This window comes from Populus euphratica, unplaced genomic scaffold (assembly GCF_000495115.2).
Source record: "Populus euphratica unplaced genomic scaffold, PopEup_1.0 scaffold156.1, whole genome shotgun sequence".
Classification (NCBI taxonomy): Eukaryota; Viridiplantae; Streptophyta; class Magnoliopsida; order Malpighiales; family Salicaceae; genus Populus; species Populus euphratica.
Window position 1 is genome coordinate 326,827 of NW_011499931.1, and position 16,246 is coordinate 343,072.

The 16,246-nt window shown below is 27.7% G+C and overlaps 1 protein-coding gene and 1 non-coding gene across 3 annotated transcripts; one reads left to right on the forward strand and one right to left on the reverse strand.

Moving 5' to 3' along the window:
• The first annotated feature begins 8,470 nt into the window (after nucleotides 1-8,470).
• Nucleotides 8,471-10,474, forward strand: LOC105136028 (activator of 90 kDa heat shock protein ATPase homolog). Of its 2 annotated transcripts, XM_011041179.1 has the most exons (3): nucleotides 8,475-9,532; nucleotides 9,907-9,986; nucleotides 10,120-10,474. In XM_011041179.1, exons 1-3 carry the CDS (start codon nucleotides 8,642-8,644, stop codon nucleotides 10,211-10,213), a joined length of 1,065 nt encoding a protein of 354 aa, XP_011039481.1. In that variant the 5' UTR covers nucleotides 8,475-8,641; the 3' UTR covers nucleotides 10,214-10,474. The 2 variants fall into 2 exon arrangements, with proteins under 2 accessions (XP_011039482.1, XP_011039481.1); XM_011041180.1 differs by lacking the exon at nucleotides 9,907-9,986 and having other exon boundaries at nucleotides 8,471-9,532.
• A 2,367-nt stretch (nucleotides 10,475-12,841) lies between these two features.
• TRNAG-UCC (transfer RNA glycine (anticodon UCC)) lies at nucleotides 12,842-12,913 on the reverse strand. Its single transcript has one exon. It is a non-coding gene; the product is annotated as a tRNA-Gly (tRNA).
• Nucleotides 12,914-16,246: the final 3,333 nt, after the last annotated feature.

The window sequence follows — 16,246 nt, forward strand, 5'->3', positions numbered from 1 at the left end:
ATTTTTTATTTAAAAATATATTAAAATAATTTTTTTTATTTTTTAAAAAACATTTTTAAAATATTCAAAAATATAAAAATAATAATTTTTAGTAAACAAATTAATTAATGAACTACTAAATTTAATCAGTTATATTATCTGTATTTTGCCATGGTTTTCATATTAAAAAATTATATACTCAAGTTTTTTTAAAGTGTATTTATATTTTAAAAAATTTAAATAAAAAAAATATGCATACATATAATTAAATAAATTAAAAATTATATGAGCAAAAAAAATTATTAATGATATATAAAAATAAAATTTTAAAAATCAATAAATAAATAAATCAAAATATTTTGTCTTGAAAAACAAGATATTTATCTGATTATATTTGTTAAATTTATTTATTAAAATAATGTTTATTCAAACAACAATAATATAAATATAAATTCAAATTAAATTAATTGAATAAAATAAAATAAATTATGTAAGACTACATGTATTAGAAATATTATTTAAAATTATGTTTTTCATTTTCAAAAAAAATATACATACAAAAGATAAAAACTATATATATAAATGAATAAAAAAATTAAATTTAAGTACACAGCTGAAAAAACAGTATCAGGTTTTGCAAATAAAAACAAAGAAAGAGGGATACTAATTTAAATATAAATTAAAAAATAATAAAAAATAAAAAATAATTAATTAAAAAAATAATTAAAAAACACAAAAATTAAACACTATTGAGTCTCACAAATCAAATCACTGAACCAAGCAAGTCAAATAGTTTGCTTAGCTTATTTTATCATGACCCTAAAAAATGCACCTTTAATTTTTTTGTTTGCATCTAAGGGAAACAATTATTCACCCCATATGTTTTTTTAAAACAAAAAATTAGATTAAGTGTTGTCTGATTTATCTAAATTTCAATCATTATGATACTTGAAAAATCAAGACTTGAGTTTTTTAACCTAAAAACCTATCTTTCAATCCATTTTGACCCAAAATACTTATAAAATATTATAGGAATTGCAATAAATCTATTTATGGCCTTAAAAAATCAAAATCAACCCGAAACTATTTATCAATTCGATCTCATATATGTTATTTCATTAACTTTAAAGGTAAAAAACACCTAAAATAAATTCTCCTTATCAAATAAAATCATTTGACACGATTATTATCTGTTTTAGTGATCTAAATCGGTGTTAATAATAATTGTTTCTTTTTATTACCAGAATTCGACGATCTCTTTCTTTCATCTCTTAACTAGAGACTAAAAAATAATAAAAATAAATTTTTATACCAAATTAAATTGAAAAATATTAAGATATTAAAATTATATAGTTTATATGATTGTTAAAGTTCAAGTTCAAGGACCAAAATGCATCACTTATGAAACTTATAACATGTCATTTATGTTTGGTACCTTTCTATTTTGATTCCTTTTCTTTCAATCCCACCATTTTATAAAAAATCAAGATCAATTAATATTCAATTAAAATTAAATCACCAAAGAAGAAATGTTTAAGGACCTAATTAAAAAATAATAATTTGCATAGCTAATCCACATTAATATGCAATAAGGTGAATAGTGCAGTCTTGCAAGGTAAAAATGCATATATTTTAGAGTTATACTTAATTTAAACTTAATTAATAGATAAGATAAATTTATATGTTTTAAAAAATATTTTATTACAATTCATAACATGTGCGTGGATGAACACTGAATTTCTCACTCATAGTGCATTCCTCTCTCTTTTTTTATTTATTTCCACCTTTTCCTTTTTTTTTTCAACTTTCTCCTTTTTTCTTTTTGTTTATTTTTTCTTTTTTTAAAAAAAAATTACTTTCCTCTTTTTTTTTTCTACTTCCCTTTTATTTATTTATTTTTTTAATTATCTTTGTTGATTTTATTTTTTTAATATTAAACTGATTAAATTTTTCATTTTGTAATTTTTTTCCTTTAAATTATCATGGATTGCTATAGTTTTTTCCTACATGGTTTTTCTATTTTATTTTTTAATTTTTTTAATATTAAGATGACTGAAAATTTAGTTTTATAATTTTTTCCTTTAAAATATTGTTATTTGCTATAGTATTTATCCTTATGTTTTTTTTTGTTTTTTGATGATTTTCTCTGAATTATTTTTTTATTTTATTTTTTAATATTTAGCTGGTTAAAAATTATAGTTACAATATGTAAGAAAAAACACTATAACTTTTCTCCTAAATTACTGTGAATTACTATAGTGTTTTTTCCCACATGGTTTTTTTAGTTTCTTTTATGTTTTTTTTTGTAATATTTTTTTGTCAATTTTATTTTTTTAATATTGAGCTAGTTAGAATTTAATTTTATAATAAAATTTAATTATGAGCGGAAAGTATTGTAGCATTCCTCACAAAACATCATGGATTACTAGAGTGTATCTGAATATGATTTTTTTTCTTATGATTTTTTTAAATTATTTTTATCAATTTTATTTTTTTAATATTAAGCTGGTTGAGAATTATAATTGCATGTCATTACAAACAAGGCTAAATTATATGGTGAAGCACTGTAGCTTTCATTATAAAACACAATGAATTGTTATAGTGTTTTCCAACATGGTTTTTTTCTCTATTTTTTAGTTATTTTTTTTCTAAAATTATCCTCGTGAATTTTATTTTTTATATATTAAACTGGTTGAGAATTTAGCTTTGTAATTTTTTCTTTAAAACACTTTGAATTGTTGTAGTGTTTTTCTATATGATTTTTTCTAAAATTATTTTTGTTGGTTTTTTATGTTGAATATTGAATTAATTAAGAATTATAATTACAATAAAATTAAATCATATGGTAAAAGTGTTGTAAATTTTCTCACAAAATACTATGAATTGATACAATATTTCTCTAAATAGTTTTTTATGAAATTATCTTTGTCGATTTTATTGGAGAAAGCACTGTAGTTTTCCTCACAAAACATTGTCAATTGCTACAATATTTTTTCTCATGAGTTTTTTTCTTCCAAAATTATTTTTGTTGGTTTTTTTTAATATTAGGTTGGCAGAGAGTTTAGTTTTGCAATTGTTTTTTGTTTTTTATTAACATAAAAACCAAATCATGTGGTGAAAATATTATATCTTTCTTTATAAAATACTGTAGATTACTATAAATTATTTTGTTCAATCTCTAAGTTTTTAATCACCAACATAATTTTTTTTCAGTATTTTATTGGCTTAATTATATTTTTAATTTTTATTATTTATCTAATATTAATTCATAATTATAATATTATCAAAGATATTTATAAATATACTGCAACGCGAGCATATCATCTCATATTGCTTTTATCAATTTTATCTTATTTCCTTTAATTCTCTTAATATTCTAGATATTTTTAACCACAGAAAACTCACATCTTTAGACTATGACAGGCACTACTCTCTCTTTCCACCTCCATTTTTCTTCACTTTTATCATCGCAAATAACTCAAAAAAATCAATTCAAATACCTTTTTTAAGATTTTATTTTCTCAAGATTATACAGGCTAATCGAGGACAAACAAGATAAATTATGATGAGATGAGAAGAGAACAGTGTTTTGGTGATGGTGTAGTTGAGGTTTTAATTGTAGTACGTATTTATTCTTGACGAGATGGAGAAGAGTGATAAAAAAAATAAGTATTTATTTATTTATTTATTATTTTTAGATATTTAATTATTTTTAAAATTTAATTCTTGATAATTAAAATGGTTTTAAACATGCAATTTTATTATAATTTCTTAATTGAATTAAATTTGGAGTTTCTTGCCAGTATTACTTTTACAATAATAAATAGATGAGCAGTCACGCCTTGCTGTTGGTTGTTTTTGTATAGTTACTTTTATTTTGGATTTTCTTACTAGAACTATTATGAATACTCGGATATTACTTATTAGTTAACTGACATCTCTGTTTAGAAATTTAGTGGTGTAATTATGGTTATTTTTTAAAATATTTTTTTATATTAGAATATATTAAAATTATTTTTTTATTTTTAAAAAATTATTTTTAAAATTAGTTAATTAAAACGATCTAAAATATAAAATAATTATTTTTTAATAAAAAATTATTTAAAAAAAAACACACAAATATAACTGTATTTTCAAACTCTCTCGTGTCAAATCACAAGCTACTTTTCAATGAAAAACAAATATGCAGATAATGTTAATGTGTTTTATAGCATTATAAAAAAAATATTGTAAAATAAAAAGATAATGATTGAGTTTAGCAAAATAAATTAAAAATTATATATACCAATAACTTTAACTACAAATTTAATTAATAAGTTAAGAGATAAATACATATTAAGAGATCTTATCTTGTGTCATGTGGAGCTATTTTTTATTCAATAAAATATTTTTTTTTAAATAATAATTTAAATTGTACAGATAATTTTTTTTTTTTAGTATAATTCCTTATTTTCATATTAATCTATTGTCTTTCTACAAAATAAAAACTGGAACTTGTTTGAGCTATGTTCCGTATCTGATAAAGAACAAAAGCAATTATAATAAATATCATAGAAATTGAACGATGGGATGAGAATAAAAAAGGCATTTATTTTATTAAAACCCTTTGTCTCATTAATGTTCTCTATTTTTTTCACTTTTTTACTAGAATATTTTTTTTGAAATAAAAATTTATATAATTTAAATTCCATTAAAACAAATTAAACTTCTAGTTCTCCTTTTCTATTTCTTTCAACAACAAAATATAGTTTTGTTAATGATGTTCTTTCTGATAAAGACTGGAAGGAGTTAGAATGAAGATTAAAAAAAATATGATTTAGAATAAGAATAAAAAATGAATCTACTTAATAAAAACTCCTTTATCTTATTAATGTGCTCCCCCTTTTGTATTACATTTACTTTATAAGAATATTTATTTTTTAAAATAACTACTTATTAGAATCATAAGAACAGATTTTAATAGGAAAATATGTTTTGATAATTTAGACTCAAATATATTAAAAAAGCATAAAAATAATATACTTCTTGTGTGTTGCTCTATGAAGATTTTTTTAAATATATTTTTTTATTTATTCATACAAAAATTAAAATAGACATTTGTAGTGGTGACAAGGAACCAAATTTAAGAAAAAAAAATTCAGAAGGCCTGTACAAAAAAATTGCCAACACCATAAAAGGAATGTTATAGTTTATTTAAAAAAATTGTAAGAATTGAATGATATTTAACAAAACAATACCATAAGTATATTTTTAATTATTTTTTCTAACTAATTTTAATTAAAATTAATAAAAAAAAAACACGCCTTAATAAAAAAAGTCAAGAGCTCAAGCCTCGATGGCCAAGCATACCTGGCCCATAAGAGAAAAGGTCAGGGCTTGTGTTCCTGACACTGCTTCTTCTTTTGTCCTTCTTAAATTAAGTGAACGATGAGATCATTCGTCCATCTTGCTAAACATAAGTAGATGATGAGTTGATTGTTGGTGAATTTGTGGCCACCATAGGTGGCAAAAAGGTCAGGCATTAATTTTTTTTTATTTTAAAATATTTATTTTCAACCTCTTCTATTAATAACACTCCAAAAACATCTTAAAAATTTTAATAAATAATTTTATAAATTTAAAATAACAAGAAAAACATCTTAGAAATTTCTTAAGCCTTAATATTTTTTTTTAAAAAAGATAAAGAATAAAAAAAGCATCTTAACTATATTTTTCTCATCAATCAAAACTTATTAACATCAAAATTAATTTTTTTTGGTTATTAATATACGATGAAATGATTATTTTTTCTCACATCCTCTAATTTTTTATAATTAAGTATTTTATCTTAAATTCAGGAATTGAAAATATAAATAAAATGAGGTTTATGACTAAAATGTTAAAGCATAAAAAAAATTGACCAAAAAAGAAAACAAAAAAATGCAACGATGAAAATGGACTCTTGTTTTCAATGACAATCTCGTCCCTAATCTGTCAATTCTTCTATTCTGCAAATATTTCATTTTATCCTCAAAGATCGAGCATAGGTTCACTACTGTGACGTTTTTCAACACCGTCAAAACCCAATAGCATGCTTAACAAAATAAATTATGACCGTCAGATTCCTGAAAACATGGTGTGGGAGGACGAAATGAAAACAAAAGAAAGTTAAGGGGCCAAAAAGGAAGAAGGAAAAAGAACCACCCAGCTGCATTTTTCCAATCCATAATTCAGCTCAGCGGGACTCCATAGAGGAAAGAGCATCAAATTAGCTAGTTGTTTTAGTTTTTATAATTTTAATTTGTTAGACAAATTACTGGATTTTTATAACCATATAAAGATTATAAATCTTGAAAACACTTTAGTTTTATTCTACGAACAAGAGAGATTACATTTGGTAATACATGCACTTGGAATATCTATTGCTTTTAAGTAGTAAGATATATTTTGAAATGATTTGAAAGTATGATAAATATTATTTTAAATCTTTTTTAATAAATTAAAATAATATTTTTTTAGTTTATAAAAATTATTTTTTACATAAGTGTATTAAAATAATTAAAAATACTAAAAATAATTAATTTTTTAAAAATAATTTTTATTGAAAAACATGCTTAGCTTCCTTATATGTACTACATACTATTTGAAAAATAAAAGAACACAATCAATATTTAAATTTATGTAACAAGAAGAAATTACTCTGTTCCTCTTCATATTTGAATTTATTAACACTCTCTCTTTTTAATTTTAAAGATTAACCTTTACACTTTAAAAAGAGAGTGTTAATAAATTTAAATATTGATAATCAAATAAAAAATTTTCTTATATAATATCACTCTAGCGACATAAATGACAAATCAATTAATCAATAAGGGAGTGTTGATAAATTTTGATTTTCTTCTTTTTTTTACAAGATAAAAAATATATATTTATAGTTATTTTTTAAAATATTTTTTATTTTAAAATACATTAAAATAATATTTTTTATTTTTTTAAAATTATTTGTAACACCGGATCCCCAATATATATAAAAAATAATTTTAAATATATTTTTTTAATTTAAAAAATAAATTAAATCAAACACATTCACGATCAGAGAACCAAACATAAATAAAAACAAAATCTTATCTTTATAATCAATCTCTTATCTCTTTCTTGTTGGCTCGGCTTCTCTTCTCTTTTCTCTTAGAATTGTATTCTCTTTTAAAAGTTGGCAAAAGTCAGGCATGAGATTCAACTTCAACATGAATTGTCTTCCTAAAAATGATTTTTTTTTGTTAAATCATTAATATTTAGAACCCCTAACACCTTTTACGATTTGTAAATGAATTGTTGTTTTTTTTCTTAAAATCTTAAAAAAAAAACCCTAAATCTTCCTTGTGCGAGTTAATGTTCGTATAAACTCTGGTTTTTTAATCACTTTGTGTTGTTCTTGATCAAGACAGAGGACATGGTGGATGATTCATCGACAGAGTTCAGACATAAACAACTTTGTCATCTGGAACTCTCTAGAATTCGCCAGATTGTTGCTGCCTATCTTTCTCAAGCACAATAATTTCTCCAACTTTATCGTACAATTGAATAACTACGTGAGTCCTCTAAATTCATTTTTTTTTATTTTCTAATTCCAAGTTTGACTCAAATTAGTAATTTATTTTTTTAATTGAAATTCTTGATGCCATAGTGGTAGTGAAGATTAATTTTTTTAATATTAGGTTATTCTAATTAAAATTTCTAAGTCAGATTATTAATTGAAATTCTTCATGGCATAGTGGATTGAAATTATTTAAAAAAAAATTGGTTAATTTATTGTTTTTCCAAGTCAGATTATTCGATATAATTTGGTCTTCAAGTCACGTGATTTTTAAAAAAACAAGATTGTGATAATTAAATATTATTTTATATCTAAAATATAGTTTAAGTATTGAATTTAGTATGCTACACAATGTAGAGAGAATGTGATTGGAGATATTGTTAACTTTTTTGTAATTTCATTCAGAAAAGAGGACAAATTAAAAATTATATAATAATTAGAGAATTAATTGATTTTTTCTCGTGAAAAATATAAATTAAGAAAGATAGACAATATTGTGTATATGATATGAAAAAAAGTTAAATTCTCCTTTCTATAAACATCTGCCTCTAATCTGCTTTGCAAAAAGGGAAAGCTCTAATCAAGTTTTTAATAAAAATAAATATTAACAACTAATACGTGTGAAATTTAAAGTTCGAAAAAGCCCTCCCTCTCCCTCCTTTAAACAAAAAAAAAAATAAAAACACTTTTAAGTACTAAATTAAAAGAAAACTATTTTCCGGAGGACGCCAAATTCAGTTAACTAAACAAATAATTCTAAAATATAAATTTATCTTTACAACTACAAATCTTCCTCGAAAAAGCCCAAAGGCCCAACGGGCGAGAAACCAAGTGGGTGGCTGGCCACTGCAAACAATAAAAAACCCTAACGAAACGCAACAGCATTCTAGATCTTTCCACAATCACCCCCCTTCTTCTTCTTCTTCTTCTTCCTCCTCCTCCTCCTATTTTTTTTCCTAAAAAATTCTAGACCTTTCTAAATAAATAAAAAATAATAATTAAATAACCCTCAAGAAACCACATCGCCCCCTCCATCATTCCCACCCAGATTTCCCACACCAGAAACGATCTTTTTTTCAAGAATCGTCAATGGCCAAGTACGGAGAGGGAGACAAGCGTTGGATCGTAGAAGACAGGCCAGACGGAGCCAACGTACATAACTGGCACTGGGCCGAGACAGACTGTTTAGAATGGTCAAGAAATCTTCTCTCCAAACTCCTCAACAACCTCAAAGTCCTCGACGGGGAAGGAAACCTCTTTATCAAAATCAACAAGGTTGAAAAAGTCGAGGGAGAAGCTTACGTTAATGTCCGGAAGGGGAAGATAATCCCGGGTTATGAATTGAACGTGGTTCTGTCGTGGCAGGGCGAGGCGAAAGATAGTGAAGGGAATAGTTTGTTGAAGGTTGATGGATCTGTTGAAATTCCTTATATTTCTGACGAGAACGCTGATGAAGATACTGAGATTCGTGTTACGGTGAAAGATGACGGCCCGATTGGGAAGACTTTGAAGGATGCTATGTTTTCGAAAGGGAAGCCGGTGGTGGAGGAGAAGGTTAGAGTTTATGTGCAGAGTATGGCGAAAGGTGGGCCGGCGAAGGAGGAATTGGAGAGTAAGAAGGTAGAGAAAAGGGTGCAGCCGTTGGTTGGGGCGTCGGTGAAGAATGCGGGGAGTGTGGCTCCGGTGGTGGAGAAGGAGGTGAAGAAGGAGGTGAAGAAAGAGGTGAAGAAAGAGGGGTTTAAGAGTATTAGTTTGACGGAGAAGTTTAGTTGTAGAGCGAAAGATTTGTTTGAGATATTGATGGATGAGAATAGGTGGAAGGGGTTTACTCAGAGTAATGCGAGGATTAGTAAAGAGGTTGGAGGGGAGTTTAGTATTTTTGATGGGTCTGTGACGGGGAGGAATTTGGAGTTGCAGGAGGGGAAATTGATTGTGCAGCAATGGAGGTTTGGGAACTGGCCTGATGGGATTGTTTCGAAGGTGAGTTAAGCAGTGAACTATTGAAATGTTGGTTGCTTGAATGATTGAAATTTGAACTGTTTATGCTATTGAATGCTCTTAAATTGTTGGCTTGGACTGGTGATGACTACGCTAAAATTGCTGAATTGAATGGATTGTTTGTAGTTTTTCCTTCCACTTTTTGCATAGTTAGGGGTTGATTTGCTGTGAGTAGGATTGTTTTGTGAATTGAATGGATTGTTTGTAGTTTTTCCTCCCACTTTTTGCATAGTTAGGGGTTGTTTTGCTGTGAGTAGGATTGTTTTGTGAATTGTTGAAGATTGATAACGAGTAGGATGGTATGGATAGTTGAGTGGAGGATAGGTTAGCTGAATGAATTTGGATGGTGATTGCAGGTAAGAATTACTTTTGATGAGCCTGAACCCAGGGTTACTATAGTGAAGGTGATGCATACTGACATACCCGAGGAAGACAGGTTTGTTTTTGTGTTTTGAAGCAGTTAAATTTTGTCATTCTAAAGATTTTAATCAAGTTTTATTGGTTTTCTTGTTCTTTGGGTTCATGATCCTTTTTTCTTTCTTTTTTGGTCACCACTGTTCGTGATGCAGATATGGGAATGCAACTGTGGTGGAGAATACTGAAAGAGGATGGCGGGATCTTATTTTAAACAAGATACGGGCAGTTTTTGGTTTCGGCATATGAGTGTTTTTCATAGCTTCTTAGAAGTGTAGAATCTCATCAATTTATCATTCAGCAATGAAATCTGAATTACTGAATGCCTGGGGATTGTTTTGATTTTTAAAGACTTTCCTTGATAATTCAGTCCATACAGTTGTAATCCTATTAAATTGCATGTCATGTCACTCGTGTTTTCTAATGACCAAAATGCTCTATTGAGCAAGCTTGTTACAGTTACCGTGCTTGTATTCTGTCAAAGTAACAAACCTTTTTAATTGCTTCAAATCTCGTGCTGTTGTTCTCATGGAAAACTGGATGCAATTGTGGGCACATTAGTTCCTTTGTTTGCTTGCATTCACAGATGTTCTTCACAATTGTGATGATATATTTTAGCTAATCGGATGTAATCTATGATATTTATTTTATAGCTGATAAGCTGCAATGAATGTTCCGGTAATTGGGCTTTGGTTGTCGCATGATAATTGGAAGGTTTTTAGTGGTCTATTATGGATGTGGAAACTCAGTAGCCTGAAGTGACATTTTTCTTATATATTTTGTTTAGTGTATCTCGAGTTTGATCACCGCAGGTAGAGCAAGTTGTTTAGCTTGTTCGGTTTCTCAGCTAGTTTTGGGGATAGGACAGTGCCCAGTGATGATAGGTAGGGTCTTGCACATTTTGATACAGAATGTGTCCTTCATGCTGCTATGCTGGAAATCTTCCGTTTATGTTGGATAATGCGCTTCAAGAAGATGAAAGCTCAATACCATGGTTGTGGAGCATGATTTTCTGCAGCTATACTCCTTTTTTCATGTGATATAAGGTAGCGGCTTTATGACTTGCACACAAAGTTCTGTCAAGTAATGTTATTGCCAGTACAATGCTGTCAAATATGATGCCTTACTCATTTCCTAAGCATGCAATGCTGTAGAGCATAGAGAGACACATTCCCTGGATTTGAGAGGAAATGAAAACCATGTATAAGATGGTTAGAGTTCGTGTTTTTTGGTGCTGATGGCTTAGGAAGAACTTTTTATTAAAGAGCTGCTGGGAAAAACATGGTGCAGGTTTTGACTTTTGAGGAAACAGGATATTGATTCTTAAAGAAAATGGAAAGTTTGAGTGCATGATTTTTTTTAGGTTTTTAGGATGGAGTTAAAGCTTGAGAGGAGTGCACTGGTGATTTCTGGTGTTTATTCGAACCGTTAACAGTAATTTGACCTGCTGGCAGTCAATCTGCGTATCCTGCTTATTTTTTTATTCTAAAAGCAGCTAACCTGATACGGTGCATGGATTTATTGAGAGAATGACACATCAATTAGCTGTGAATTTGACAAGTTCCTGGTTTCGTGCAAGAAAATAAACGTGCTGATGTCTTTGCATCTTTAAGTATGTTCGATTGTTAGGGTATGATTGTTTTTTAAAATATTTTTTATTTAAAAAGTATATAAATAATATTATTTTATTTTTTAAAAATTATTTTTAAAATTAATATATTAAAATAATTTAAAAATATCAAAAACATATTAATTTAAAAAAATAATAATTTCAGAAACAGTATTAAAAAGCACTCAGACTTTGCAGTAAAAGCTGTCTTGAACACCCAACACAGGAAAAAGTTATATTCTTTTTAGGAGGTTCATTTCTGTCATGGAAGGCCATGCCCTCCTTTTTCCAGTACATAATTCCCCCTGTGATGGTTGTAATTTTAGTACCTTGTTGCCATGAACTTGAAAGTGGCTGTTTTTTTTTTTGCCCTCCTTTTTCCAGTACATAATTCCCCCTGGTATGGTTGTAATTTTAGTACCTTGTTGCCATAGTGACTGTTTTTTTTTGTTTGGTCTTGTTGGTGGTGACCGCTTTAGAAGAACATGTTTGAAATGGTCTTTTTTTAAAATTTTGAATTTTTTTTGTTTAAAACATATTATTTTTATGTATTTTTAAATAAAAAGTACATTAAAAAATAATGATTTTGTAAGTTACTAGAGCATGTGATATGTTCGCATACCGGGAATGAAATAGATAGCGGTAATGCTGCCACCAAGAGGAGTGGACTCAGGACTGTAAGCTTGATTGACGGCGTTATGCTTGGTGATGCTCAGAATTGCATGTTGCTAGGCTGAGCTAAATGAGGTTGCTGGACTCGGCACATCAAAAGGAAAGAGGACAAGCTAGCTTGATCTGCACTTCATCATATGATTTCAACAAGACGAATTTCACTGTGTTGGGTTTTCGAGACAGCTTTCCATGTGCAGATCTTGAACTGCAGCAAGAGGGAAATATTCCTTTTCAGCCTCATCTAACCTTCCTTTGTCCTGAAGCTAGTCATCGTACGTAATTTGAAGGTTTTTTTCACCGTTATTAAGATATGTCTGATCGTAGAACATTAGCGTGTACCTGCGACAAATTTATCACACAGTGGTGCCAGCTTATGGACGAGAGTGATGGGTGGAAGGTATTCTTTCAGGTTCAGTCTTGCCAGAGCAGACGGTGTTTTGTATGGCCCAGATAGGGTCAACTTTGTTATCGAAAATCGGTGAGGCTAGCTGGATCAGTGTCTTTTTACAGGAACTAGAAGCGCTACAATTCTTGAAAAGGAGTTACGTAGGCTACAAATTCAGGTTTTGAAAAAAATTAAAAGTTCGCAGAAAAAATGCGTCTGCCGGGAGTCGAACCCGGGTCTATTGCTTGGAAGGCAATTATCCTAACCGTTGGACTACAAACGCTTTGTTGTGGGTGCATGTGATAGTAAGGATTTAATCTTTAGTAATCCCGAGCTTCGCTTCGGACTCGAAGAGGATTGGTTGGACCTCTTTTTTCTACCAATGCTTTCCATGACAGTACATAGATGATGAAAACAAATTGTATTTACTAGAATTAAATCCTGCAGTTTGAAATTTAGCTGAACAAAACCCTTTATCAGTTTGCTTACGTGGCGTTTGTGAATGCGGCTAGGTCTAAATTTGAGTTTTTTTAATATTTGAAGTTAATTTTATTTTAGTTTTTTATTATTATTTTAATATATTTAAAAAAAATATTTTTTTAAATATAACTTCTACGCGTCCCTAAAACATGCTTTCTTGGACTCATTTTCCTTGCTGGGTTTTTTTTATTTCAGTAATAATGTGGTTCTTTTGGGGCCTGTCCAAGGTTTACTAAAAAATTACTAAAATTGCAGATTAACTGTAACTTATACTGTAAATCATTAGAAAGTGAACAAAAGATCTGATCCCCGGCACCACTAGTATTTTTATGGCTATTTTGTTTTTGTGGTGTAAACTATATTTCATGATTTTAAAAAAGAAATTCACTTAAATTTTTTTTGTGTTATTAAATTTTTTTATGTATTAGTATCGAAAATAATTTTTAAAAAATATTATTTTTATATGTTTTAAAATAAAATATATTTTTTAAAATAATTAATACTACAAGGACTACCATAAAAATCATCCATTCGAGGAGTACTTTGACAATGATATGATTTATTATGCACAGTTGATATTGATGCGCAAACCCACATCACACACACACAATTTAAGTAGCGTTTAAAATTTAGAATTAGCCTGTCAACGTGCCCACGCCGCGCCATGTCACAAATAAAATTTCAAGTTATTTTTTTTATACACACACACACTCGTTGACTGATTCATTATGTGTTGTCTCATGGTATATTTTTTAGTCATTTTTTATTGATTGAAAAAATAATCTTTGAGTTTTCTTGAACTTCAAAATTTAAAATTTCAATTTTTTTATTTAAAAATCTTAATAAATCTATTTTCAGTCTTAAAATACCCTTTAACTAGTTAAAAAATTAAAATGAAATTGAACCAAAAAAATACATAATCCCAATTTTTTTTCTAACATGTTTATTGAGCTCTCTTCTCTAAAATAAACTTAGATCAATTTTCTTTTGTGTTCAAGATATAGCCAACCGAATCATTTCTCTCTCATCTTTATTTTTTGGTTACCTTCTCCCCAGTGATTCAACATTTAGAGATTAAAATATTAAAAAAATAAAAATTGAGGATTGAAAAGTAAAAAATTTATTTAACAATAATCAAATATATATAAATTAAAACTTTAAGGACTAAATTAAATTTAAAACTGAGAGGTAAAACCATAACTAAATTTGATAATGCACCAGACCCAGACGTGTTGGGTCTAGCGCTAGCTAGGCCCAAAAAATGATTTCTAACACCATTAATTTTATAGATTTTTATATAAAATATTAGATAAATTATTTTTTTAATTTTATAGATTTTTATATAAAATATCAGATAAATTATTTTTCAATAAATAGATTTAATTAAACAAGTTTATATTCCACAAACATTATTAGATGCAAGTTTATCATGTCTCTATCTTCTAGCTTGACGAAATGAATGAAATACAATTTATAATATAACTCAAAATATCACAAATATAAAATTACATTCCAACCCATCTTTCCTGTAATAAAATAAATTTCATGGGTTACAAATACAAGATGGGTCCTTTAAGATAGAGGTTTATAATACTCATTCTTCATTGCATATATATTTTTCAAGCATCTATTTTTATAATATCATTATATTTTCTCTTTAAAAAAAGATGCATATCTAAAACACTAGAGAGTTTTAATCTTCATCAAAAAAAATTTTTTGCAGGTATTAATCACAAATCATCTTAATTTATTAAGCATAAAATATAAGCTATTAGTCACGCTAGTTAGAGAGAATACATGAAATTATTATGACCAATTAATTAATTGATTATCCAACTCGGGAGTTTGTTGATAGACTATTTAAAGCTTTAGAACTTCAATATTAATTTTTTTTAATGATAAAATCTCTTTGGATAAAATATAAAACTTACAGTTTATAGTCTATAAGATATATGCAAAATTAATTATAATTAGAATAGAAAAACATTCCATATCCATTAAAATAAAATTTTATTTTAAATTTTATCCATTAAAACATTCGGCATGGCTGCTGCCAAGCATAAAGTGTAATGGAAAACCTGTAAAAGCTTCAAACTATTGACTATTACACTCCCAAGAAGCCTCCTGGTTGGTGCCCGTATAAAATTAACAAATACTACCGCAATGACAACGCAACAGCTCAGGGGGTATCCTAGTACTTTCACAGCACGCTCCCATGGATTTTATCAGGACTTTGAGTCTTGAGAAGCACAAGGCGCGCAAACTTTCTTCTTCTGGACAACTATACCCTCGAAGGAGGCATTAACAAATATCCCACATTGGAAACGAACGAAGGAGTAAAATACTTAATAAAGCGGTGGAGGAATAGGTACGGTCACGACCTTACTTGAACAGGATCTGTTCTATAGGATCGTACATCTGTATCCTTTAACACTAAGGAGACAGGAACCCAAGTCTGGTTGATGAAACATGACCGTGTGATCATAGCGTGAGTAATGGCTAGATGATCCTTGTGATTCATCACGGCCGTAGAGGATCGTTCCTTGGCTAAAGATTTGGCCAGGGATGATTATGCGGTTGTCTGACAGACTTTACCTTTTAGGTTTCCTCAGAAAATAATGTATTAAACAATATCTAAGTCGCCTGAACCGCATTTAAAAAAAAAAACAAGAAGAAATCTCTGGTAATGGTGCTTGTTTTCATCAAATGAAAAAATTACAATGACAGTAAATAGATAAAAATAATTATGATATCTAAAAGTAGAAAAATAATATTATTTAAATGAAAAATCTTATAGCAAGAAAATATATAACCTGATAATAATAAATAGTGTAATTTGTATTAATTTACTAAACTTGTATTTTACATGGATAAGCTAATCTAAAAGAAAACTATAAGGTTAATTTTTTTAAAAAAATATTGAATAAAAAAATAATTTTTTTGAACTTTTCAAATTCTTGACCATTCATGAAATTCAATCCCCAAAAAGTTAAACATTGAAGAATAAAAAAAACAATTACATAAAAAACTCAAAATAAAAATAACAATTAAAAAATAAAAAATAATTATAACTAAAATAAAAATAATTTTAATAAAATTATAAAAAATTAAAAGAATTATGATTCATATAAATTTA

Excerpts from the sequence above, each read along its gene's own strand:
- LOC105136028 (XM_011041179.1), top strand. The coding sequence starts at position 8,642 with ATGGCCAAGTACGGAGAGGGAGACAAGCGTTGGATCGTAGAAGACAGG. Across the intron at positions 9,533-9,906 it reads CTGATGGGATTGTTTCGAAG|GTAAGAATTACTTTTGATGA; the intron begins GTGAGTTAAGCA and ends TGGTGATTGCAG. Across the intron at positions 9,987-10,119 it reads GACATACCCGAGGAAGACAG|ATATGGGAATGCAACTGTGG; the intron begins GTTTGTTTTTGT and ends TTCGTGATGCAG.